Genomic DNA, 21,087 nt, shown 5'->3' on the forward strand with positions numbered 1-21,087 from the left:
AATCTTGATTTGGCAGTTTTATTCCACTCTACCTTGCAAAAATGGTCCGGCTCGATCAAATTGCAAGGCCTAAATCCTTTGCACAGCACTCTTCAAGCCATTCCACAGGTTTTCTCTAGGATTTAGATCTGTGTTCTGACTGGACCATTCCAAAACTTTGATCTTCTTCTGAAGTCATTCCCTTGTTGACTTGGATTTGTGATTTGGGTGGTTATTTTGCTGGAATCCAAAACAGTGGATCTTTATTTGTCATAAATCAGAATCACTTTTATTGATCACAGGTGTATGATAATTTCTTTTGAACTTGAGTTTGAATGTGATTGGGTTAATTCCTCAGACAATCACATGCCCCATTATAAAAAACGGTGTGCACACTTATGCAACCAAGTTACTGTACGTTTGTTCTTTTCTCTTTTCCCCACAACATTTCTATTTGTTTTTCACTAGAATTTTGATGGTAGCTATACCACATTAAAGGTGGAAAAAACCTAACGATTTACATTTGGTTTAATTTTTTATATCAACAAACCTGCAATTTTAAGGGGTGTGTAGACTTTTTATGTCCACTGTATTTGTTGCTATCAACAAGTGGGCCATTAGATTGGAGGTCAGACAAAAACAAAAAAAAAGTGCTGGCAGCATTCAAGATTTTGGGTTTCTAGAGTTTGATTGGTTGGTTGACATTTCTTTCTGGTTGAAGAAAGGACATAAAAATGTCAACAGCACACAAAACAAATCACACTAACAAAAACAATTAATAATAAATAATGCTTTCATTATTATTGAGATTAAAATTTACTGTCTTTTTGAATACACTCTATATCTAAATTCTATATCGACATTAGTACATAGGTAGAGTTTATTTTTGTTCTTAATAAACTATGCATAGCAATATAACATTAAAAACAATTACCATTAGACAACCTCTTGGGAAATGACATCTGACATGATTTGAATGTAACTAAAACAACATTGAAAAAAGACCAATATTGGCATAATATAACAACTATAAACCCAGATATAAATTTAAAGCAGCAAAGAAACTTTCTAAACATGTATCTTGGCCATAACAATAATTGACCTGCTTGATATCTCTCTCTCTCTCATATATATATATAAATATAAACACACACACACACACACACACACTGGCAGCCATAACATTAAAACCACCTGCCTAATATTTTGTAGCTCTCTCTTGTGCCACCAAAACTCTGACCCATCGAAGCATGGACTCCACAAGACCTCTGAAGGTGTGCTGTGGTATCTGGCACCAAGATATTTGCAGCAGATTCTTTAAGTCCTGTAAGTTGCGAGGTGGGGCCTCGATGGATCGGACTTGTTTGTCCAGCACATCCCACAGATGTGTGATCGGATTGAGATCTGAGGAAATTGTAGGCCAAGTCAACACCTTGAACCCTTTGTCATGTTCCTCAAACCATTCCTGAACAATTTTTGCAGTGTGGCAGGGTGCATTATCCTACTGAAAGCAGCCACTGCCATTAGGCAATACTGTTGCCATGAAGGGGTGTACTTGGTCTGTTTAGGTATATAGCATCCACATGAATGCCCTGCTGTTCACATGATATAAATGAAAATGTGATTCATCAGACCAGGCCACGTTCTTCCATTGCTCCATGGTCCAGTTTTGATGTTCCCATGCCCATTGTAGGTGCTTTCAGCAGTGGACAGGGGTCAGCATGGGCACTCTGACTATTCTGTGGGTACGCAGCCCCATACACAGCAAACTGCAATGTACTGTGTGTGCTGACACCTTTCTATCTTAGCCAGCATGAACTTTTTCAGCAATTTGTGCTACAGTAGCTCTTTTGTGGAATTGAACCAGACAGGCTAGCCTTCACTCCCCATTCGCATCAATTTTGGGCACCCATGACCCTGTCACCGGTTCACTGATTTTCCTTCCTTGGACCCCTTTTGACCTACCGTTATGGAGATGCTCTGACCCAGTCATCTAGCCATCAAAATTTGGCCCTAGTAAAGGTTGCTCAGATTGCTTGCCCATTTTTCCTGCTCATGTTCATTTGTTGCCTAATATATCCCACCCCTTAACAGGTGCCATTGTAATAAAATAATCAATTTTATTCACTTCACCTGTCAGTGGTTTTATTATGATGGCTGATCGGCCTATATATACTGTCCCCTCTGAAAGTACTGGAACAGCAAGGCCAATTCTATTTTTTTTTCACTCTACATTGAAGACATTTGGTTTGAGATCAAAAGAGGAATTTGAAACAATAGATCAGAATTTCAGGTTTCATTTCCTCATATTTACATCTGGATGTGTTAAACAATTTAGAACATGGCAACTTTTGTTGAACCCGCATTTTTTTCAAGTGATTAAAAAATCAATTTAACAGTGCATACCTGGGCAGCAAGAAACGCTTATCAGTCACATGTTCCAATATACTTTGAAGCAACGATAGCTCTGAATGTCTACTCTTGGTTGGGGCCCTAGGAGTCACCTGTGAAGACTAGATTTGTTGTTAAAAAAGGATACACCAACGTGAAGACCAGAGAGCAGCCTATGGGAGAAAAGCAAACCATTCTGAAGCTGAGGACATGGGGAAATCAATCAGAGCCATTGCACAAGCATTGAAGACTTGCAGAAATATAGAGGGCATACCACAAGATGCTAACCACTCATGAGCAGTAAGATTCAGAAGACCAGATTGGAATTCGCAAAGAAATACAAAGTCAAGCCACAAAAGTTCTGGAACTAAGATTAACCTCTACCAAAGTGATGGAAAGGCCAAAGCATGAAAAAAAGAATGGATCTGCTCATGATCCAAACATAAAAGATCATCATTCAAGCATGGTGGAGGTAGTGTTATGGCTTGGGCTTGTATGGCTGCTTCTGGAATGGGCCTACTAATTTTACTGATGATGTAACTCATGATGGTAGCAGCAGAATGAATTCAGAAGTCTACAGAAACATTCTGTCTTCCACTTTACAGTGAAATGCATCCAATCTAATTGGGAGGAACTTCATTGTGCAGCAAGACAATGAGCCAAAAAGCACCACCAACAAGTGGAAGGTTTTAAACTGGTCAAGTCAATCACCAGACCATAACCCAGTTGAGCATGCATTTCACCTCCTGAATAGGAGACTGAAGGGAGAACCGCCCCCCCCACCCTCCCCAAAACAAAAACAAAAACATTTGAAAGAAGCTGTGGTACAAGCCTGAAAAAGCAACAAAAAAGGATGATGAAACAGTTTGGTGAGGTCAGTGGGTGACCAGCTTCATACTGTTATTGCGAGAAGGGGATATGCAACCAAATATTAAATGTTATTTACTTTTGCTCACCAAAAAATTGGGTTGTCTGCCACCAAAGGTGATGTGTTTTAAGTTGTTTAACACATCTAGATGTAAATATGAGGAACTGAAAGCTGAATTTCTGATCTATAGTGTCATATTCATCATTTGATCTCAAACCCAAATATCTTTAATGTACAGCAAAAACAATATAATTGACCTTGCTGTACCAATTCATTCATATATATATATATATATACACACACATACACACACACACACACACACACACACACACAGCGAAGTGAAAAAAGAAGTACACTCCATGGAACTTGTTGCCTTATTGGACATACAGTGCCCTCCACTATTATTGGCAAATGAGCAAAGAATACTGTGAAAAATTGTCTTTATTGTTTGACCTTTAGATCTTTTGTTCAAAAACTTCACAAAAATGCTCTCATGGATATCAAACAAATTGCAAACAAAACACAAGTTTATCAAAAAAAAAAAAAATCTTTCTAAATATGTGTGCAACAATTATTGGCACTTATCTGGAGAGATTCTGTATGGAGGAATGGTCTCGGGTGCCTTGCCATGTATTCTCCAACCTAATCATGCATTATAGGAGAAGACTCAGAGCTGTTATCTTGGCAAAGGGAGGTAACACAAAGTATTGACTACAAAGGTGCCAATAATTGTTTGGCACCGTTTTAAAGAGGATCAAATGCTTGCTTTTCCAAATATCTTAAAATAAATAAATAAATTTAAAAAACACAACAATTTCCATGGGGTGTACTTATTTTTTCACATGACATACATACATACACACACACACACACATACATATGTATATGTGTATATATATATATATATATATATATATATATATATATATATATATATATATGTATATGTGTGTGTGTGTGTGTATATATATATATACACACACACACATATACATATATATGTGTGTGTGTAATATATATATATATATATATATATATATATATATATATATATATATATTTTTTTTTTTTGAGATACTGGATTTTTGATTTCCATGAGCTCTAAGTCATAATCAAGATTAAAACAAAAAAGGCTTGAAATTTTTCACTTTGTGTAATGAATATAGAATATATGAAAGTTCCATATTTTTTTAATGGAAAAAAATGAACTTTTCCACAACATTAATTTTTTTTTACATGCAGCTGTGTATGTATATTATATATACAGATAGAGAGAGAGAGAGAGAGAGAGAGAGAGAGAGAGAGATACATACACACATACACACAGTGGGAAAATAAGTATTGAACGTGTCAACAATTTTTTCCAGTAAATATATTTCCAATAAGTTTATTCACATGAATTTTTCACCAGAAATCAATATTAACTCAAGAAATCCGGAAATATAAAGAATTCACAACATTAAAGTCCATAAATAAAGTTATGTGTAATAAAGTGGAATGACACAGGAAAAAAGTATTGAACACACTAAGAAAAAGCAGTTCTTCAAGGCAAGGAACCAGCTGAAATCCGTAGGTATTTACAAATATACCTCCTATCTGTGCAAATTAATATCATCTGGGTTAGTAAATTGATGGTCTATAAAAAGGCTTTTCATTACCAAGGTGTCACATAAGAAGCATCTCATGATGGATAAAAGCAAAGAGCTCTTCCAAGGCTTTCACAACCTTAACATATTGATGGAATCAGATACAAACATATTTCAAGACTTCTGAATCTTCCAGTAAGCAACATTGGGGCCATTATCCACAAGTGGAGGCAACATCACTCCGTCATCAACCGGCCACGCACAGGAGCTCCTCGCAAGATTTCTGACCAGGTAGTCAGAAGAACAGTAGCCCAAGAGTCAAGGACAATTCAGAATGAGCTCCAGAAACACTTGGAGGCAGCAGGTACCATCGTCACAGAGAAAACAATAGGCAATGCACTCCACCGCCATGGCCTCTATGCATGTTCACTCCATTACTAAAAAAAATTCATTTGAACAAGCCTATTAAATACTGGGAGAGTGTAGTCTGGTCAGACAAGAGCAAAATTTAGCTTTCTGGTTGTCATACGACACACCATGTTTGGAGAAGAAATGGCACTGCACATCACCCTAAAAACACTGTACCAAAACTGAAGTATGGATGTGGTTATGGTGTGGGGCTTTTTTTCATCGCATGGTACTGGCAGACTTCATATAACTAAAGGAACGATGAATGGAGCCCTTTACCGGGATATTCTTGAGAAGAATCTGCTGCCACCCATCAGGATGATGAAGATGAGACGTGGGTGGACCTTCCAGCAGGACAACGATCCAAAGCATACAGGAAAGGAAACTCTCAACTGGTAGGAAAAAAATCAAGGTTTTAGAATGGCCCAGTCAATCACCTGACTTGAATCCAATTGAACAAAATTTAAAGACAGTATGTTTAGACGAATGGGCCAAAATCACACCTGAATACTGCGGTTGATTAATTTCTTCATCCAGGAAGTGTCTTGAAGCTGTCATTACAAACAAAGCCTTTGCCACTAAGTATTAAATAAATTTCAGTTAGCGTGTTCAATACTTTTTTTCCTGTCTTTCCGCTTTATTACACATAACTTAATTTATGGACTTTAATGTTTGAATTTCTATATCTGTGTGGATTTCTTTAGTTAATACCAAAGTCTGCTGAAAATTTCATGTGAATAACCTTATATGAAATATATGTATTGAAAAAAATATTTACACGTTCAATACTTATTTCCCCCACTGTGTGTGCATGTATGTGTGTGTGTGTGTATTATATATATATATATATATATATATATATATATATATATATATATATATATATATATATATATATATATAAAAAAATATAATATAATATAATATTGTGTGTGTGTTTAATTTTTTTTTTTTATTGCTATTTCAGTTTTTATTTAGGTATCAAACCAAAATTGAGCTCTAACCTAACCTGCTCTGTTAAATATTTTTATGTGACTTCTTGTTCATACAAACCAAGAAATATAAAATTTATATACTTACTGAAACTTAAGATGACATGAATGGGTAACTGATCTAAAATCAAGGCTACTACCTTGACTAGTTTTTAGTTTGAAAATACAGATGACTTCAACTACCAACTATAACACAGTCAGGTACACAAATATTTGACACTGACAAAGTTATTGGTATTTTAGCGGTCTAACATAGTACATTGGAGTTGAAATTAAATAATGAACATTACTGAATGATAACCACAATGTGCAAACTTTCAGCTTTAATTTGAGGGTATTTGCATCCAAATCGTGTGAGCAGTGTAGGAATTACAGCACTTGTGGTCCCCACCTTTTTAAGGGACCAAAAGTAACCGGAGATTAAGCAGATAAAAGGTCTAGGGTTGATGGGCATTTGAATCTGGAATCTGCTGTTGTTAACTCTCAATATTAGGTCCAAAAAGCTGTCACTGCCAGTGAAGCATGTCATTATTAGTCAAAAAAAAACTAAACAAACCAATCAGAGAGACAGCAAAAACATTAGGCGTGGCCAAATCAACTATTTGGTACATTCTTAAAAAGAAAGAACACCCTGGTAGGTGTACCTGTGTCAAAGTCAGCAATCAAGAGAAGCTTTCACCACAGTGAATACAGATGGCTTATCACAAGATGTAAACCTTTGGTAAACCTCAAAAACATGAAGACTAGAATAAAGTTTTCAAACCAAAAAAAATCTAAACAAAAGCCTGTACAGCTCTGGAACAACATCCTATGGATAGATGAGACAAAGATCAATGTGTACCACAACAGTGGGAAGAAAAAAAATTGGAAGGGAGGAAACTGCTCATGATCCAAAGCATACCACCTTCAATATCCTGTGGTCGACAAATAAAAATAACCATCTCCAAATATTTATGAACCTGACTGTAGATCGATGGAACTGAACAATAATCATTCTCTGATGCATCTTCTATAGTGGACCAAAAAAAAAAAAGATTAGCATTAATTCAAAAAGTGCAACAGTCTCTTACAGTGACCAATGGCACCTTAAACACATCACCATAGAAGGAGGAAATCAAGTGCTTTTCTTTCAAAAAAACAAAAAACAAACAACAAACAACATTAATAAGTACCAACCACTATAAAACAGATTCCATGTTTTCACACCACTCATGATCTTCCAAGTTGTATATAAATTTTGTCCTGTTAATGTCTTTGCCCAAACTATCCAAATTAACGTCGGAAGAGAAAATTTCAGTGGACGTCACATACGCCTCATTATTCTTGATGTACTTCTTATAGTTGCAACGTAAACACTGCCATGTGGTGGTGTACAGCAGGAAGGCAATTATTTTCAGCACAATGGCCAAGCTCACATAGAGGTGGCGATAGGCCACATTGTCATATAGCACGCATGCACCCTTTGTGTCACACTCGCTGCTCCAGAACAGGCAGGTGGAGTCAATCCCCACACCGAAGATCAAAGGAGGTGGGATGAATCCTGTGGAACAGTAAGATTCAGTAATCATGGCTCTCTTTACAATTTTAATTAAATCATAGAGAGGAGATCATGTTAAATCTAAAGGACTGCTGCTTAAATCTGAAAGGTCTTCAGGGCCTTAAAATAACACAATCTGGACCTAAACTGCTCCTTAACTATCAGTGTATAGACGGATGCATCTTACCCAGCAGTCGCAATAAGAGAAACAGAACTCCAAGTGCATATGACTTCAACTCTGGGCTGACCGTCCTAAAAGTCATGGAAAGAGATGGAAAGAGAGATTGAGAAATAGATAAACAATGTGGTTGCAGAGTTCATGAGCCTAATGTCCTGTCTAGCAAAGAGGAAAATGTTAGCAAGAAATGTTTAAGATGCATGAGGTTGTTCAAATCCTTTGCAGGCAAAATTGCATTAAATGAACTGATTTTACATTATAATGCCTAGGCAATTCTGTTAATTCTCTACAAGTCTCAAATGTGTAGGAAAAGGATGTGTCAAATTCTTAATTAGATCTTCTTTTTACTTGGACAGAAGTTGAAATAGAGTCTCTACATGTCTCAAGTTGAGTTACCTGATAAGGATGATGACTGAGGGCGTCTGAGCCATGGCTCCTATCATGCTGCAGGCACAGATCACACACAGGAAAATTAGGAAAGCCTCCTGGCACCCAGGACTCGGGCATTTGCCTGGCACAACTGTGGAGGGAATGCCATCACCAGAAATGCATGCACATCCTGTCAGGTTCTGTATGGGTTAAAGGGAAAACGGAAATATTAGTACAGAATCACAGGGAAAAAATTTTTTTCGTTGCATTACAATAAAAAACCTGTATTGACATTATTCATTATTTGCTGAACTTTAGCACTCTAACAAAATGAAAAATGAGAAAAACTAATAACAATAACACAATTTTTATATAAGTTAAGTTTATAAATCAGCATTCTACAACAATTCTATAAGCTCAGCAAAATTGGGAAAGAGGCATTTTTGGGACCTATATGAAATAAATGCTTCAATTAAAATATTGATTAGTAGATGAATTGCAAAGCAGCTACATCAATGAGCCACCACCAGATTTTACAGTGGGCATCAGTGCTTTTCCTTGTTTGCCAAACAAACATAGCATGTTCATGCAATCAATTCTTGGTAAAGTGTCAAATGGTCAAATTGTATTTTAGAACCCTGGTGTGTGAGGTTGTAGTAGAAGACTCGGGAGGCAAATGAATTTCTAGCCATTTATTCAGTCCCTGCTTTACAGCGCACTTTTAAAAAACTCAACAAAAACAGTAAAACAACAGAAAACAGGTCTGTCTTGGACTCGCAGCTTTCACTCTGTCAGGTTCAAGTTCACGCTCCGCAGTATGTTTATGGGTGTGTGTGTGGGTGCGTGCATGCATGCCATATGAGCTCCACCAGCTATATCACTCTTTCACTTTCTCTCGGAGCCGTCCGGCCTGCAGCTGCCTCCCCCTGGTGGGAGAGTTAATCCTCCATGACCATCTGTACCCCCAGCCTCTGGAACACCTCAAACTTAAATTGCAGAAGTGCCAGATACCAATGAGTGAGCTGGGCAATGGCATCCTTCATGCGGTGGAGCCATTGGAGCAGGGCGTGATTGGAACAGAAGGTAAAAGGGCACCCCAAAAGCTAGTACTGGAGGGTTACCACCCACTTGATGGTCAAACACTCTATCAATCATGCTCTACTTGGTCTCCCTTACCGGCAAGTTTCAGTACAGCTCAGGGTGTCCCTCCCCGTCCACCATCTGGGACAAAATGGCCCCCAGCCCTCTGTCCGACATGTCAGTTTGCAGAACAAAGGGAACAGAAAAGTCAGGAGAATGTAACAGCAGGCCCCCCATAAAACCTCTTTTACTGGGCAGAAAGCCTGCTCGTACAGCTCTGTCCACTGGACTGGATCTAGCACTCCCATTTTAGTGAGACCAGTCAGTGGTGATGTATGAACAATTAAGTGCAAACCTCCGATAATAGCTATCCAGCCCAAGGAACTGCCTCATACCAAGCTTAGATACCGTACTTCCACCCGTCCAATTGCACACTTATTCGGGTTTGAGTCCCACCCATCTCATGGATCTCAGGAAAGCCCTCAGATGTTGTAAATGCCATTGCCAATCATAACTATAAATGACTGTCATCAAAATAAGCAGGGGCATACTGTATGCTGGCAGAGGATTCTGTCCATGAGATATTGAAACGTCGCTGGGGCTCCAAACAACCCAAACCTGAGGCTGACAAATTGGTGTAACCCAAACAGAGCGAAAAAAGGCAGTTTTCTGTGAGATACTGGAGTCAAGGTAATCTGCCAATACTCCTTGGTTATGTCCAGTGTCAAACAAAAGCGAACCGTGCCTAACAGATCGAGCAGTTCATCAATGCAAGGCATTGGATATGCATCAAATTTACACACTGTGTTGACTTTTCTAAAGTCCACACAAAAACCAAGACCAGCAGGTTTCTCCAATGACTGTGGGACTAATCAGTTACTCCCATGTCAAGCATAGCCTTGAGTTAATCCCAAGCCACATTTGTGTTTTTTTTTTGTGTTAAGGGAATCAGATGACCGGTATGGGGGCTGCGTACAACCACACCCGAAGGAGTCTCAATGTGGTGCTCTATGAAGTCTGTTCGACCGGGTAGAGGCAGAAACACACCGGAAACATTCCTCCTTCAACCTGGCTTTTTGGGTGGCCGGTGGATTCACCAGCTGGCATTCATCACATTGTTGCAAATGCCCAGCCAATAAAAACCTGGCAATGATATGGTTTATGTGTTTTCTACTGCCCCAAATGCCCAGCCATGGGATTGTGATGAGCAGCATGGAACAGGTGCTCATCAGTACTAACAACTGGGTCATCTCCTTAGTTTCCTTAATTTGAGAGTCTTATATCACTCGATATAACCTATCCTTAATAATTGAAAAATATGGGTGGGATAGTGCAACATCACATAGGCTAAATTTGCTAACCATCAATTACTCTCACTTGGTCGAAGGCATGCCTCAGGGACTGGTTGCACAACTGCCCCAAGGGGTAATCCCCACTAGGATGGAGGGGCAACACCATTCCCACCCTCCGTGTCCCCCTGATGTAGAGCTGACGTCAACGGTCCTGGTGGTCTCGTTACACCCTGAGTCCACCAAGGCCCGATGTGTACTCCCTTCTATACTCACGTTCCTGCTTGATCGAGGGAGACCTGCATCATGTTAGGGATCTGGATTAGTGTTCCCACTTCCCTGACGAAATGCTGATCCTGGAAATGCCCATTGGGGGACATTGGGGTCAAGGAGAAGGGGGCAGGAAAAATGAAGAGGAAACCGTATTTGGAGGGCCAATTTTGAGGCTCCCATGCACCCCGGTTCTAGGGAGCTTGGACCGGGGGAGGAGTAGGAGAGAGAAAAAAAAGGAAGACATTTGCACCAGTGATCACCACCAAGTGATCCTCCGCCAGCTGCACGGCTTCATCGAGGGACACGTGCCAGTGGTATTGGACTCACTCCACCATTCCTGTCGGGAGTCAAATGATGAATTTCTCCAAGAGTCCTTCAGCTGTTGTGTTTAGGTGATGGGGCAGCTGACCTCAGGGAGCTGCAGCGAATAGAAGCATCGTTGGTGCTCCTTAGGTGCCCAGTTGACATGCTGCAAGAACGCCCTATTGACGCTGGAATACTCCAACTGTGGGCGGCAGTTGCTGGGCGGCAAGCTGGGCTTCCTTTGATAGGAAGGGGAGGAGTCACAGAGCCCATTCCTCCTCTGGCCATTCCCCCTCAGCTGCCACACACTCAAAGATCTCCAGGAAGGGAATTCGGAGTTCGATGGAGTAGGACGCGAACTTGGAATCTCCTGCTGATTTCGATTATAATTGTAATTAATTAGCGCTTTTTGGTCATATAATATATTTTGACTTATTCTACTTCTTTTCCTTGTTTGCACTTTTAACTTTGTGGCTCGTTAAAATGTCTGGAAAGAATACGAAAACCTGTGGTAGTATTCAGACACAACTGAGGGCTAGGGTGCGCCCCTTCTCCCTCTGAATCCGCATCCACGTTGCCGAGCGGTGACCCTGATTTCGTCGCACTCAAGCTTGAGTTGCTGGCTTCACTGAGGAAGTAGATTGCCGATATTTTTAAAAAGGAGCTCCAGGAGACTCTCGGGGGTGCGCTGTCTACTATCCAGCTTGACCTGCAGGCCGTGAAGACACAGCTGGCTAGTGATAAAGTCGCTACCGAGGCTACCATATCAACACTGAAAGGTACTGTTGTGGAAATGCAGCACGCGCTCTCCGATTGCACCGATGACACAGTTCATATGAAGACTACTATCGAGTCTCTCACTGCGACCGTGACTCAATTAGAGAATAAATGTGAGGATTTGGAGTCGAGGTCACGGCGCAATAACGTTAGGATAGTCGGAGTTCCAGAGGGCGCTGACACCTGTACAACAGCTGCTGTAGCGGCCTTGTTAAAAGAGGCGTTTGGTCTGGAGAAGGAGCCGGTTTTGGACCGGTCCCACCGGACCCTCTAGCCGAAGCCCAAGCCTGGTGAATGACCACGAGCTATTGTGTGCAGATTCCACTATCACAGTGACTGTGTTGACATTTTATGCCGTGCGAGAGAGATCCAGCGGATTAAAGTGAAGGATCTGACCATCTCTGTTTTCCCTGACTACACAGCCAAGATAGCCCGGGCCCGGGCTGCGTTTAATGAGGTTCGGCGTCAACTTCGTGGTATTGAGGGCGCTCGCAATGGAATACTTCACCCAGCTCGACTTCGCATCGACTTCAGCTCGACTTGCTACACTGTTATATTATTTGTTACAAGTCTTTAAAAGGTAAGGACATTATATTTGTTAATGTGCGCAGACTATTTATCAGATTTGAAGTCAGTAGGGGACTTTTCTCTTACTGGAATTTTTTTTGTTTAGGTAATTTTGCTTGTTAGTTCAGCTTACTCTTTGAGTTGTTTTCACATTGTGGACAACTTTTGGTGGGAAACACTGCTGTCTCCCTTGTTTTATGGAGACTTTGGGCGTGTGTGTTTGGGGGTTGGGGGGAGGTCCCACTTCAGCTCTAATTGGCTATTTATATTCCTATGGTTTACTTTATTTAAATGGTTAGTAGTAATATGGATCCCAGCATAGCTGGGACAGGCACGCCTTTAAGATTTATTAGTTGGAACGTCAGAGGTATGGGTAACCCCGTCAAGAGATCTAAGGTTTTTACACATTTGAAACGTTTAAACTCCAATATAGTATTTTTACAGGAGACGCACCTACGTATTAAAGATCATCAAAGGTTACACTGCCCTTGGGTGAGTCAAGTCTTCCACTCAAACTTTAATTCAAAAGCAAGAGGGGTCGCTATTTTAATTGACAAAAGGTTACAGTTTTCGTCCACTAACGTTATCGCTGATGCGAATGGTAGATATATTATAGTTGCTGGTACTCTGATGCAAAGACAGGTGTTGTTGGTAAATGTATACGCTCCAAACTTTGATGATGTGGAATTTGCTAATAGATTGTTGAGCAATCTCCCTTTCTTAAATACTCACCTGTTGATTTTCGGTGGAGATTTAAACTGTGTAATTGACCCAAACTTAGGTCGGTCTAATCCCCGTACTCTGAATCAATCTGCAATGTCTAAAACATTTTCCGATTTTATGTGTCAGAATGGTCTCGTTGATCCCTGGAGATCCTGTAACCCCTTTCTTAAAAAGTTTTCTTTCTTTTCCCAGGTGCATCATTCCTATTCGAGGATTGATTATTTTTTTTATAGACAGCACTCTTGATTCTTATGTAGTTTCTTCTGACTATTTGGGTATTGTAATTTCTGACCATGCGCCTCTACAATTAGATATTCATCTTTCTATTTATAAACATAGCCCACCGCCTTGGAGATTTAATTCTCTTCTTTTAGCAGACAGTGAATTCTGAGAGTTCATTTCTACTTCTATTGATGACTTTCTTTTCTTCAATCAGAATGACTCCACCTCTTATTCATTGTTATCGGAGACACTTAAATCCTATATCAGAGGGCAGATTATTTCTTATTCTGCTCGCTGTAATAAAAAACGCACTGCTAGGCTTAATGAACTTACATTTGCGATCAGTAACCTCGATCAAAGATGTGCATTGAACCCCTCTCCAGAACTTCTTAAACAATGTCTCGACTTACAGGCAGAATTTAATCTTATTTCGATTAAAGAGGAGGAACGCTTGTTGTTATGTACTCGTGGTTCATATTATGAACATGGCGACAAGCCGAGTCGTTTACTGGCACATCAGCTACGGTGACAGGCTACTTCCCATCTCATACCTAGTATAAGAAACACTTATAATATTGTCACTACAGATCCCATGGAAATTAATGCTACTTTTAAATCGTTACTCTTCGCTTTATAAGTCCGAATTTCCAACAGACAATACTAAAGTGAATGCATTTCTTCAAAACCTTTGAAACCCTGTTATTGATTCGAATACTGCTATGCAACTGGACTCCCCACTCTCTCTTGAAGAAATTTTAATTTCAGTTAAAACTATGCAATCTAACAAAGCTCCTGGCCCAGATGGGTTTCCAATTGAATTTTTTAAAACGTTTATTGGAAAACTAGCTCCATTGCTTTTGACTATGTTCAACGAATCTTTGGAATGTGGGTCTTTGCCTCCAACACTGACACAAGCCACGATAGCTCTGCTTCTTAAGGAGGGTAAGGATCCAACCTCTTGCGGTTCTTATAGACCGCTGTCTCTGCTTAATGCAGAGGTAAAGGTGTTGGCGAAAGTAATGGCATCTCGTTTAGAGAATATACTCCCTTATATTATATCTGAAGAGCAGAACGGTTTTATAAAGGGACGTCAATTGTTTTTTAATACCCGTACACTCTTTAATATAATTTATTCAAAGCATTCGTCTCTGCTCCCTGAGATTGTGATTTCATTAGATGCTGAAAAAGCATTTGATTGGGTTGAGTGGGAGTATTTGTTTGCAGTCTTGAGGAAGTTCGGATTTGGGGATAAGTTTATTTCTTGGATTAGCCTCCTTTACTCATCCCCTAATGCCAGGGTTCAGACAAACGATATTTATTCGGATTATTTTGTTCTCGGACGAGGGTGTCGTCAAGGTTGTCCTTTATCCCCTCTGCTTTTTGCTTTCGCTGTCGAGCCGCTGTCTATTGCACTAAAATCTTGTCCCTTGTTTAAAGGAATAGTTCGATACGGTGTAGAATACAAATTGTCGCTATATGCTGATGATTTGTTATTGTATGTAACCGATCCTATTGCCTCTATGCCAGCTGTCTTGGGTGTTCTGGAGTCCTTTGGTGTTGTCTCTGGTTATAAATTAAATTTAGATAAAAGCGACTGTTTTCCTGTCAATACTGCAGCATTTTCTCTCCAACAGTCAGATTTACCGTTTCGATTTAGTCAGTCAGGTTTTAAATACCTAGGTATCAACGTGACACGTTCTTTATCTAATCTTTCATCAGCTAACTTCACTCCCCTTATCTCAAAGGTTAAATCGAACATTCAGAGTTGGGGTAACTTACCCCTTTCTCTAATGTTGTCAAAATGAATATATTACTGAAGTTTCTTTTTTTGTTCCAGCAAGTGCCTCTTTCTCTGCCAAAATCATTCTTCGATTCATTGGATAAGATAATTAGTACATTTATTTGGGGTGGGAAGCCACCAAGGGTTAGTAAATCTTTACTGCAGAAATGTAGACTTAGTGGAGGACTTGCATTACTCAATTTTCAATTCTATTACTGGACTGCGCACATTCATAAACTTTGCTACAGGGTTAAATCTCTTGGATCTTCTTGGTGTAAATTGGAAATATCTTCTTGTAGGGAATCCTCTTTACCTGCTTTGCTTTACTCCTCTTTACCTACAAAACTCTCCCTATATACAGATAATCTAGTTGTCCTCAACACACTTGTGACTTGGTTGTCAATTTAGACAGCACTTTAAATTTGTAGGTGCATCCTCTTTGGGTCCTTTAGTCAACAACCATGTATTTGCTCCATCGTGTTTGGACTCCACATTTTCAGTATGGTATGACAAGGGTATTAAACAAGTTAGAGATTTGTATGCCGATGGTGTGTTTGATAGCTTTGCCAATCTGGCATCCACTTATGACCTCCCTGTGACGCATTTTTTTCGGTATTTTCAAATTCGGAATTTCGTTTCTAGATGTTTTCCTGATTTCCCCTCTGCGCCTCCTGAACAGGCTTGGGAAAGCTTGTTTTCAAACAATCCACATCAGAGAGGAATGATTTCTAGGATTTATGATTTTATTCTGGCGCTAGGTAGTGAGTCGAGTAACAAAATTAGGAATGCGTGGGAAACGGAGTTAGGAGTACAGATACAGTGAGGGAAAAAAGTATTTGATCCCCTGCTGATTTTGTACGTTTGCCCACTGACAAAGAAATGATCAGTCTATAATTTTAATGGTAGTTGTATTTGAACAGTGAGAGACAGAATAACAACAAAAAAATCCAGAAAAATGCATGTCAAAAATTTTATAAATTAATTTGCATTTTAATGAGGGAAAAAAGTATTTGACCCCCTCTCAATCAGAAAGATTTCTGGCTCCCAGGTGTCTTTTATACAGGTAACGAGCTGAGATTAGGAGCACACTCTTAAAGGGAGTGCTCCTAATATCAGTTTGTTACCTGTATAAAAGACACCTGTCCACAGAAGCAATCAATCAGTCATATTCCAAACTCTCCACCATGGCCAAGACCAAAGAGCTCTCCAAGGATGTCAGGGACAAGATTGTAGACCTACACAAGTCTGGAATGGGCTACAAGACCATTGCCAAGCAGCTTGGTGAGAAGGGGACAACAGTTGGTGCGATTATTCGCAAATGGAAGAAGCACAAAAGAACTGTCAATCTCCCTCGGCCTGGGGCTCCATGCAAGATCTCACCTCGTGGAGTTGCATTGATCATGAGAACAGTGAGGAATCAGCCCAGAACTACACGGGAGGATCTTGTCAATGATCTCAAGGCAGCTGGGACCATAGTCACCAAGAAAACAATTGATAACACACTACGCCGTGAAGGACTGAAATCCTGCAGCGCGCGCAAGGTCCGCTGCTCAAGAAAACACATATACATCCCCGTCTGAAGTTTGCCAATGAACATCTGAATGATTCTGAGGACAACTGGGTGAAAGCGTTGAGGTCAGATGAGACCAAAATGGAGCTCTTTGGCATCAACTCAACTCGCCGTGTTTGGAGGAGGAGGAATGCTGCCTATGACCCCTGGAACACCATCCCCACCGTCAAACATGGAGGTGGAAACATTATGCTTTGGGGTTTTTTTTCTGCTAAGGGGACAGGACAACTTGACCGCATCAAAGGGACGATGGACGGGGCCATGTACCGTCAAATCTTGGGTGAAAACCTCCTTCCCTCAGACAGGGCATTGAAAATGGGTCGTGGATGGATATTCCAGCATGACAATGACCCAAAACACATGGCCAAGGCAACAAAGGAGTGGCTCAAGAAGAAGCACATTAAGGTCCTGGAGTGACCTAGGCAGTCTCCAGACCTTAATCCCATAGAAAATCTGTGGAGAGAGCTGAAGGTTCGAGTTGCCAAACGTCAGCCTCGAAACCTTAATGATTTGGAGAAGATCTGCAAAGAGGAGTGGGACAAAATCCCTCCTGAGATGTGTGCAAACCTGGTGGCCAACTACAAGAAACGTCTGACCTCTGTGATTGCCAACAAGGGTTTTTAAACCAAGTACTAAGTCATGTTTTGCAGAGGGGTCAAATACTTATTTCCCTCATTAAAATGCAAATCAATTTATAACATTTTTGATGTGCGTTTTTCTGGATTTTTTTGTTGTTATTCTGTCTCTCACTGTTCAAATAAATCTACCATTAAAGTTATAGACTGATCATTTCTTTGTCAGTGGGTAAACATACAAAATCAGCAGGGGATCAAATACTTTTTTCCCTCACTGTAAGTGAGGAGTGTTGGGAACGTGCTATAGGGAGGGTACAATCTACCACTTCTTGTGCTCATCTTGAACTTATACAGTTCAAAGTTTTAAACAGAGTCCATCTGTCCAAGTCGAGACTTTCTGTGATGTATCCTGACGTAGAGGACAAGTGTGATAAATGCCATGGCTCTCCCTGCCATCTTGGCCATATGTTTTTCTTCTGCCCTGATCTCCATGGTTTTTGGTCTGGTTTTTTTACCATCATGTCCACTATTCTTAGGGTAGATTTAGCAGATTAGCAGAAATGTCCAGCAGAAATGTTCAGCAGAAATGTCCAACAGAAATGTTCAGCAGAAATGTTTAGTCCAGCAGAAATGTTTAGTTCAGCAGAAATGTCCAGCAGAAATGTTCAGCAGAAATGTTTAGTTCAGCAGAAATGTTTTGTCCAGCAGAAATGTTCAGCAGAAATGTTCAATAAAAATGAAACTGGAAAAAAAAAAAGATCTCCAGGAAGGGCCCTGGATCATCCGTGAAGACCATCTTGGTGTGCGTCACATTCCATGGTGGCAGGGGACACAGCTGGAGATGTGGTAGGCTGCCGCAGCTTCAGGAATGCCTGCCAGCTCTCCACCCGCTTTTGCGCCAGGGCTTGATGTTGGGTTGAAGATCTTGCCAGGTGGGAAGGCTTCCATGGCCAGAGTATTCCCCAATCCCGGGTATCGGCATCACTTTAGAACCCCAGTGTGTGAGGGTGTGGAGGAAGACTCAGTAGGCACAAGGAATTTTAGCCGAGCTCATGTTTACTCAGTCCACGCTTTCCAGGACACTTTCAAAAAACTCAACAAAAACAGAACAACAGAAAACGGGTACATCCCAGACATGTAGGTTCAAGTTCATACTCCACGGCCTGTGTATGGTTATGTGGGTGTGTGTGTGTCTCGCGAGCTCCGCCAGCTATCTATCTATCTATCCATCTATCTATCAATTTTTTTCTTTCTCTCTCTCTCTCTGGGTACAGGAAACACTGAAAGCACAGAGACACAAATAAGTAGACTGGCGTTAGACACAGGTAAGAATCATCACGTGTTACCGGTCGGTTCAACTCACCTCCCTCTGTCCACAGCGGACTCTCAACCACACCCCTGCTGCCACAGTTATAAATTACTATACTCTTTTTTTTATGGCCCTGTAATGCTTTATTGCATTTATTTCTTTATGTAGTTATAACCATCACCTGATATATGTAGGTTAAAAAACATCTCGTTTGTGTTAAACTATCTGGTCAAAGGGTCAAGGGGATTTTACATGTACATTTTACAGTGCTGACTATTTGTTTGAATTTATTTAAAATATTGTATGAAAATGTAGCCACATGTTTTGGTAGAAGATACAGTTATGTATGATATTTTTAGATCATACCACAGCGTGCGGTTGAATGCTCGAATCTGATTGGTCAGAAGGTGTGCATTATTTTGTATAACAGTATAGCTCAAAAAGTAATTCTGGTTGTAACATGAACGGTTAATATTAACGCACTCACTCTAATGTTATTGTTTCTATACACAGGGACTTGTATGGTGGACACTCCACATAATCTAAGACTAATAATAAGCAGAATAAAAAAATCTGTTGTTTAACAAAGTAAAATCTATAATCATTGATGTTTATTGATTTATTTAAAATTTATGGAATGAGTCTCGATGGTAAGAGCTTTGTAACAGTATGGTGCTTTGCGAAGGTTATCAGCACAGGAAAGTCTTCAGGATAGAGGAGTTTATGCTTTCTGCTTTCTCTGTAAAATGACAATTTCTAGGGGTTTTTTGAGAGAGAGAGAGAGAGAAAGAGAGAGAGAGAGAGGCTGGTGAGGGAATGACTGTTTATTGCGGCTCTGACATAAGTGAGGACAGGAAGTAACTTGTTTCTCAGATGTTCACAACATTAAATCTCACTATGAACTAGAGCTGCAACAACTAATCGAGAAAATCGATAATAATTGATTATGAAAATTGTTGTCAACGTATCTCATTATCGATTATTTGGTCTGAGCGCGGCACGGGGTGCATTTACTCACTACGTTACTTCTGTTCCGAAAACACGCATTGGAGAGTAAATACTAAAGTTGCATCCCAAATGACATACTATACACTTACACTATGCACTGTGTACTCTACTGTGAATTTTAGAAAGGTAATATCATCTCAAATATATAACTAGCTGTGTTTTTACTAACCGGAAGTATAAGCCACTTCCTAGTCTACGGCAAATGACGTCATACGCATGTAATGCGACGCCGCTAGCTTTAGCCTAATACCCAGAGTCAACGATAATGACTTTATTCAGTTTACTATTTGTCAGCGTTACCTTTTATTCCCAACATGACCTCAGTCACCATCAGATGGAGGCAAAATCATCAAGTGACTGAGGAAGAAAGTCCTCTAAGGCAGGGGGGCATTTTATATTAAACACCGCGGAGATCAAACAGTGATGCACAAGCACAAACTTATGTTTATATCCAAAATGCTCCACTGTGTGCAAGGGGCAGGGGAAACTGGTACAAATTGCTTAAAAGGTTTAGTTTAATTTAAGTTTATTGTCATTATATGTTGTATTTGCATGCTTGCAGTGTAAATTATATATATAATTTACACTGCAAGCATGCAAATACAACATATAATGACAATAAACTTAAATTAAACTAAACCTTTTAAGCAATTTGTACCAGTTTCCCCTGCCCCTTGCACACAGTATATATATATACATATATATATATATAAAAAATATTATATATTATATATATAAAAAATATATTGTGGGGACAGGCCGGCGGCCGGCGCACAGGAAACAAAGACAAAGATCGCTCCTCCCGCGACTGCCGCTGTGGCGTGGAAGATACAGCTGTGCTTCAGCGCCACCAAATGTTTTGGATGGCCAGAGAGCACGTGGCGGCGCACGTGGCCACCGACACACCTACGGCTCGTGAATGGTGCACCGTGCGGAAGAATTTCACCATCCAGCAAGCGAGGTGAGAGTATAAAAGGCGATATTCCCCTCACAGAAGGGAGAGAAGTATCTCCGAGCATGTACGCGAACCTCTGGCGTGTTTTATGCGATTTTACCGACGAGTGCATATCTGCTAATCGACATTGTGCGTTTGTTTCTGGTTTCAGGCATCTCCGACGCGAATTACAGCTCCACCCCCCGGGCTGTAACTGCCGACGGCCGAGACCCTTGCTGCCCGGTCGCACTTCAACCCACACACACACACACGCACCCGCACTCCCCTCACCGATAGATTTAAATAAAAATCACTCTACACAGAACAATGAAACAGCCTCCTGTGTGTCTGTGCTCCGCCCACCAC

At 40.4% G+C, this 21,087-nt stretch overlaps 1 protein-coding gene across 5 annotated transcripts in view; it reads right to left on the reverse strand.

Moving 5' to 3' along the window:
* Positions 1-6,535: 6,535 nt before the first annotated feature.
* The window catches only part of slco3a1a (solute carrier organic anion transporter family member 3A1a), a 119,983-nt gene continuing 105,431 nt past the window's right edge, over positions 6,536-21,087 (reverse strand). For all 5 annotated transcript variants that reach the window (XM_053623230.1, XM_053623232.1, XM_053623233.1 and 2 more), the window contains 3 exons: positions 8,339-8,511; positions 7,952-8,016; positions 6,536-7,767 (listed from right to left, as the gene is read on the reverse strand). In XM_053623230.1, coding sequence (XP_053479205.1) covers positions 7,406-7,767; positions 7,952-8,016; positions 8,339-8,511 — 600 coding nt within the window. In that variant the 3' untranslated portion in view covers positions 6,536-7,405. The remainder of the gene's footprint in view (positions 7,768-7,951; positions 8,017-8,338; positions 8,512-21,087) is intronic.

This window comes from Ictalurus furcatus, chromosome 4 (assembly GCF_023375685.1).
Source record: "Ictalurus furcatus strain D&B chromosome 4, Billie_1.0, whole genome shotgun sequence".
NCBI lineage: Eukaryota > Metazoa > Chordata > Actinopteri > Siluriformes > Ictaluridae > Ictalurus > Ictalurus furcatus.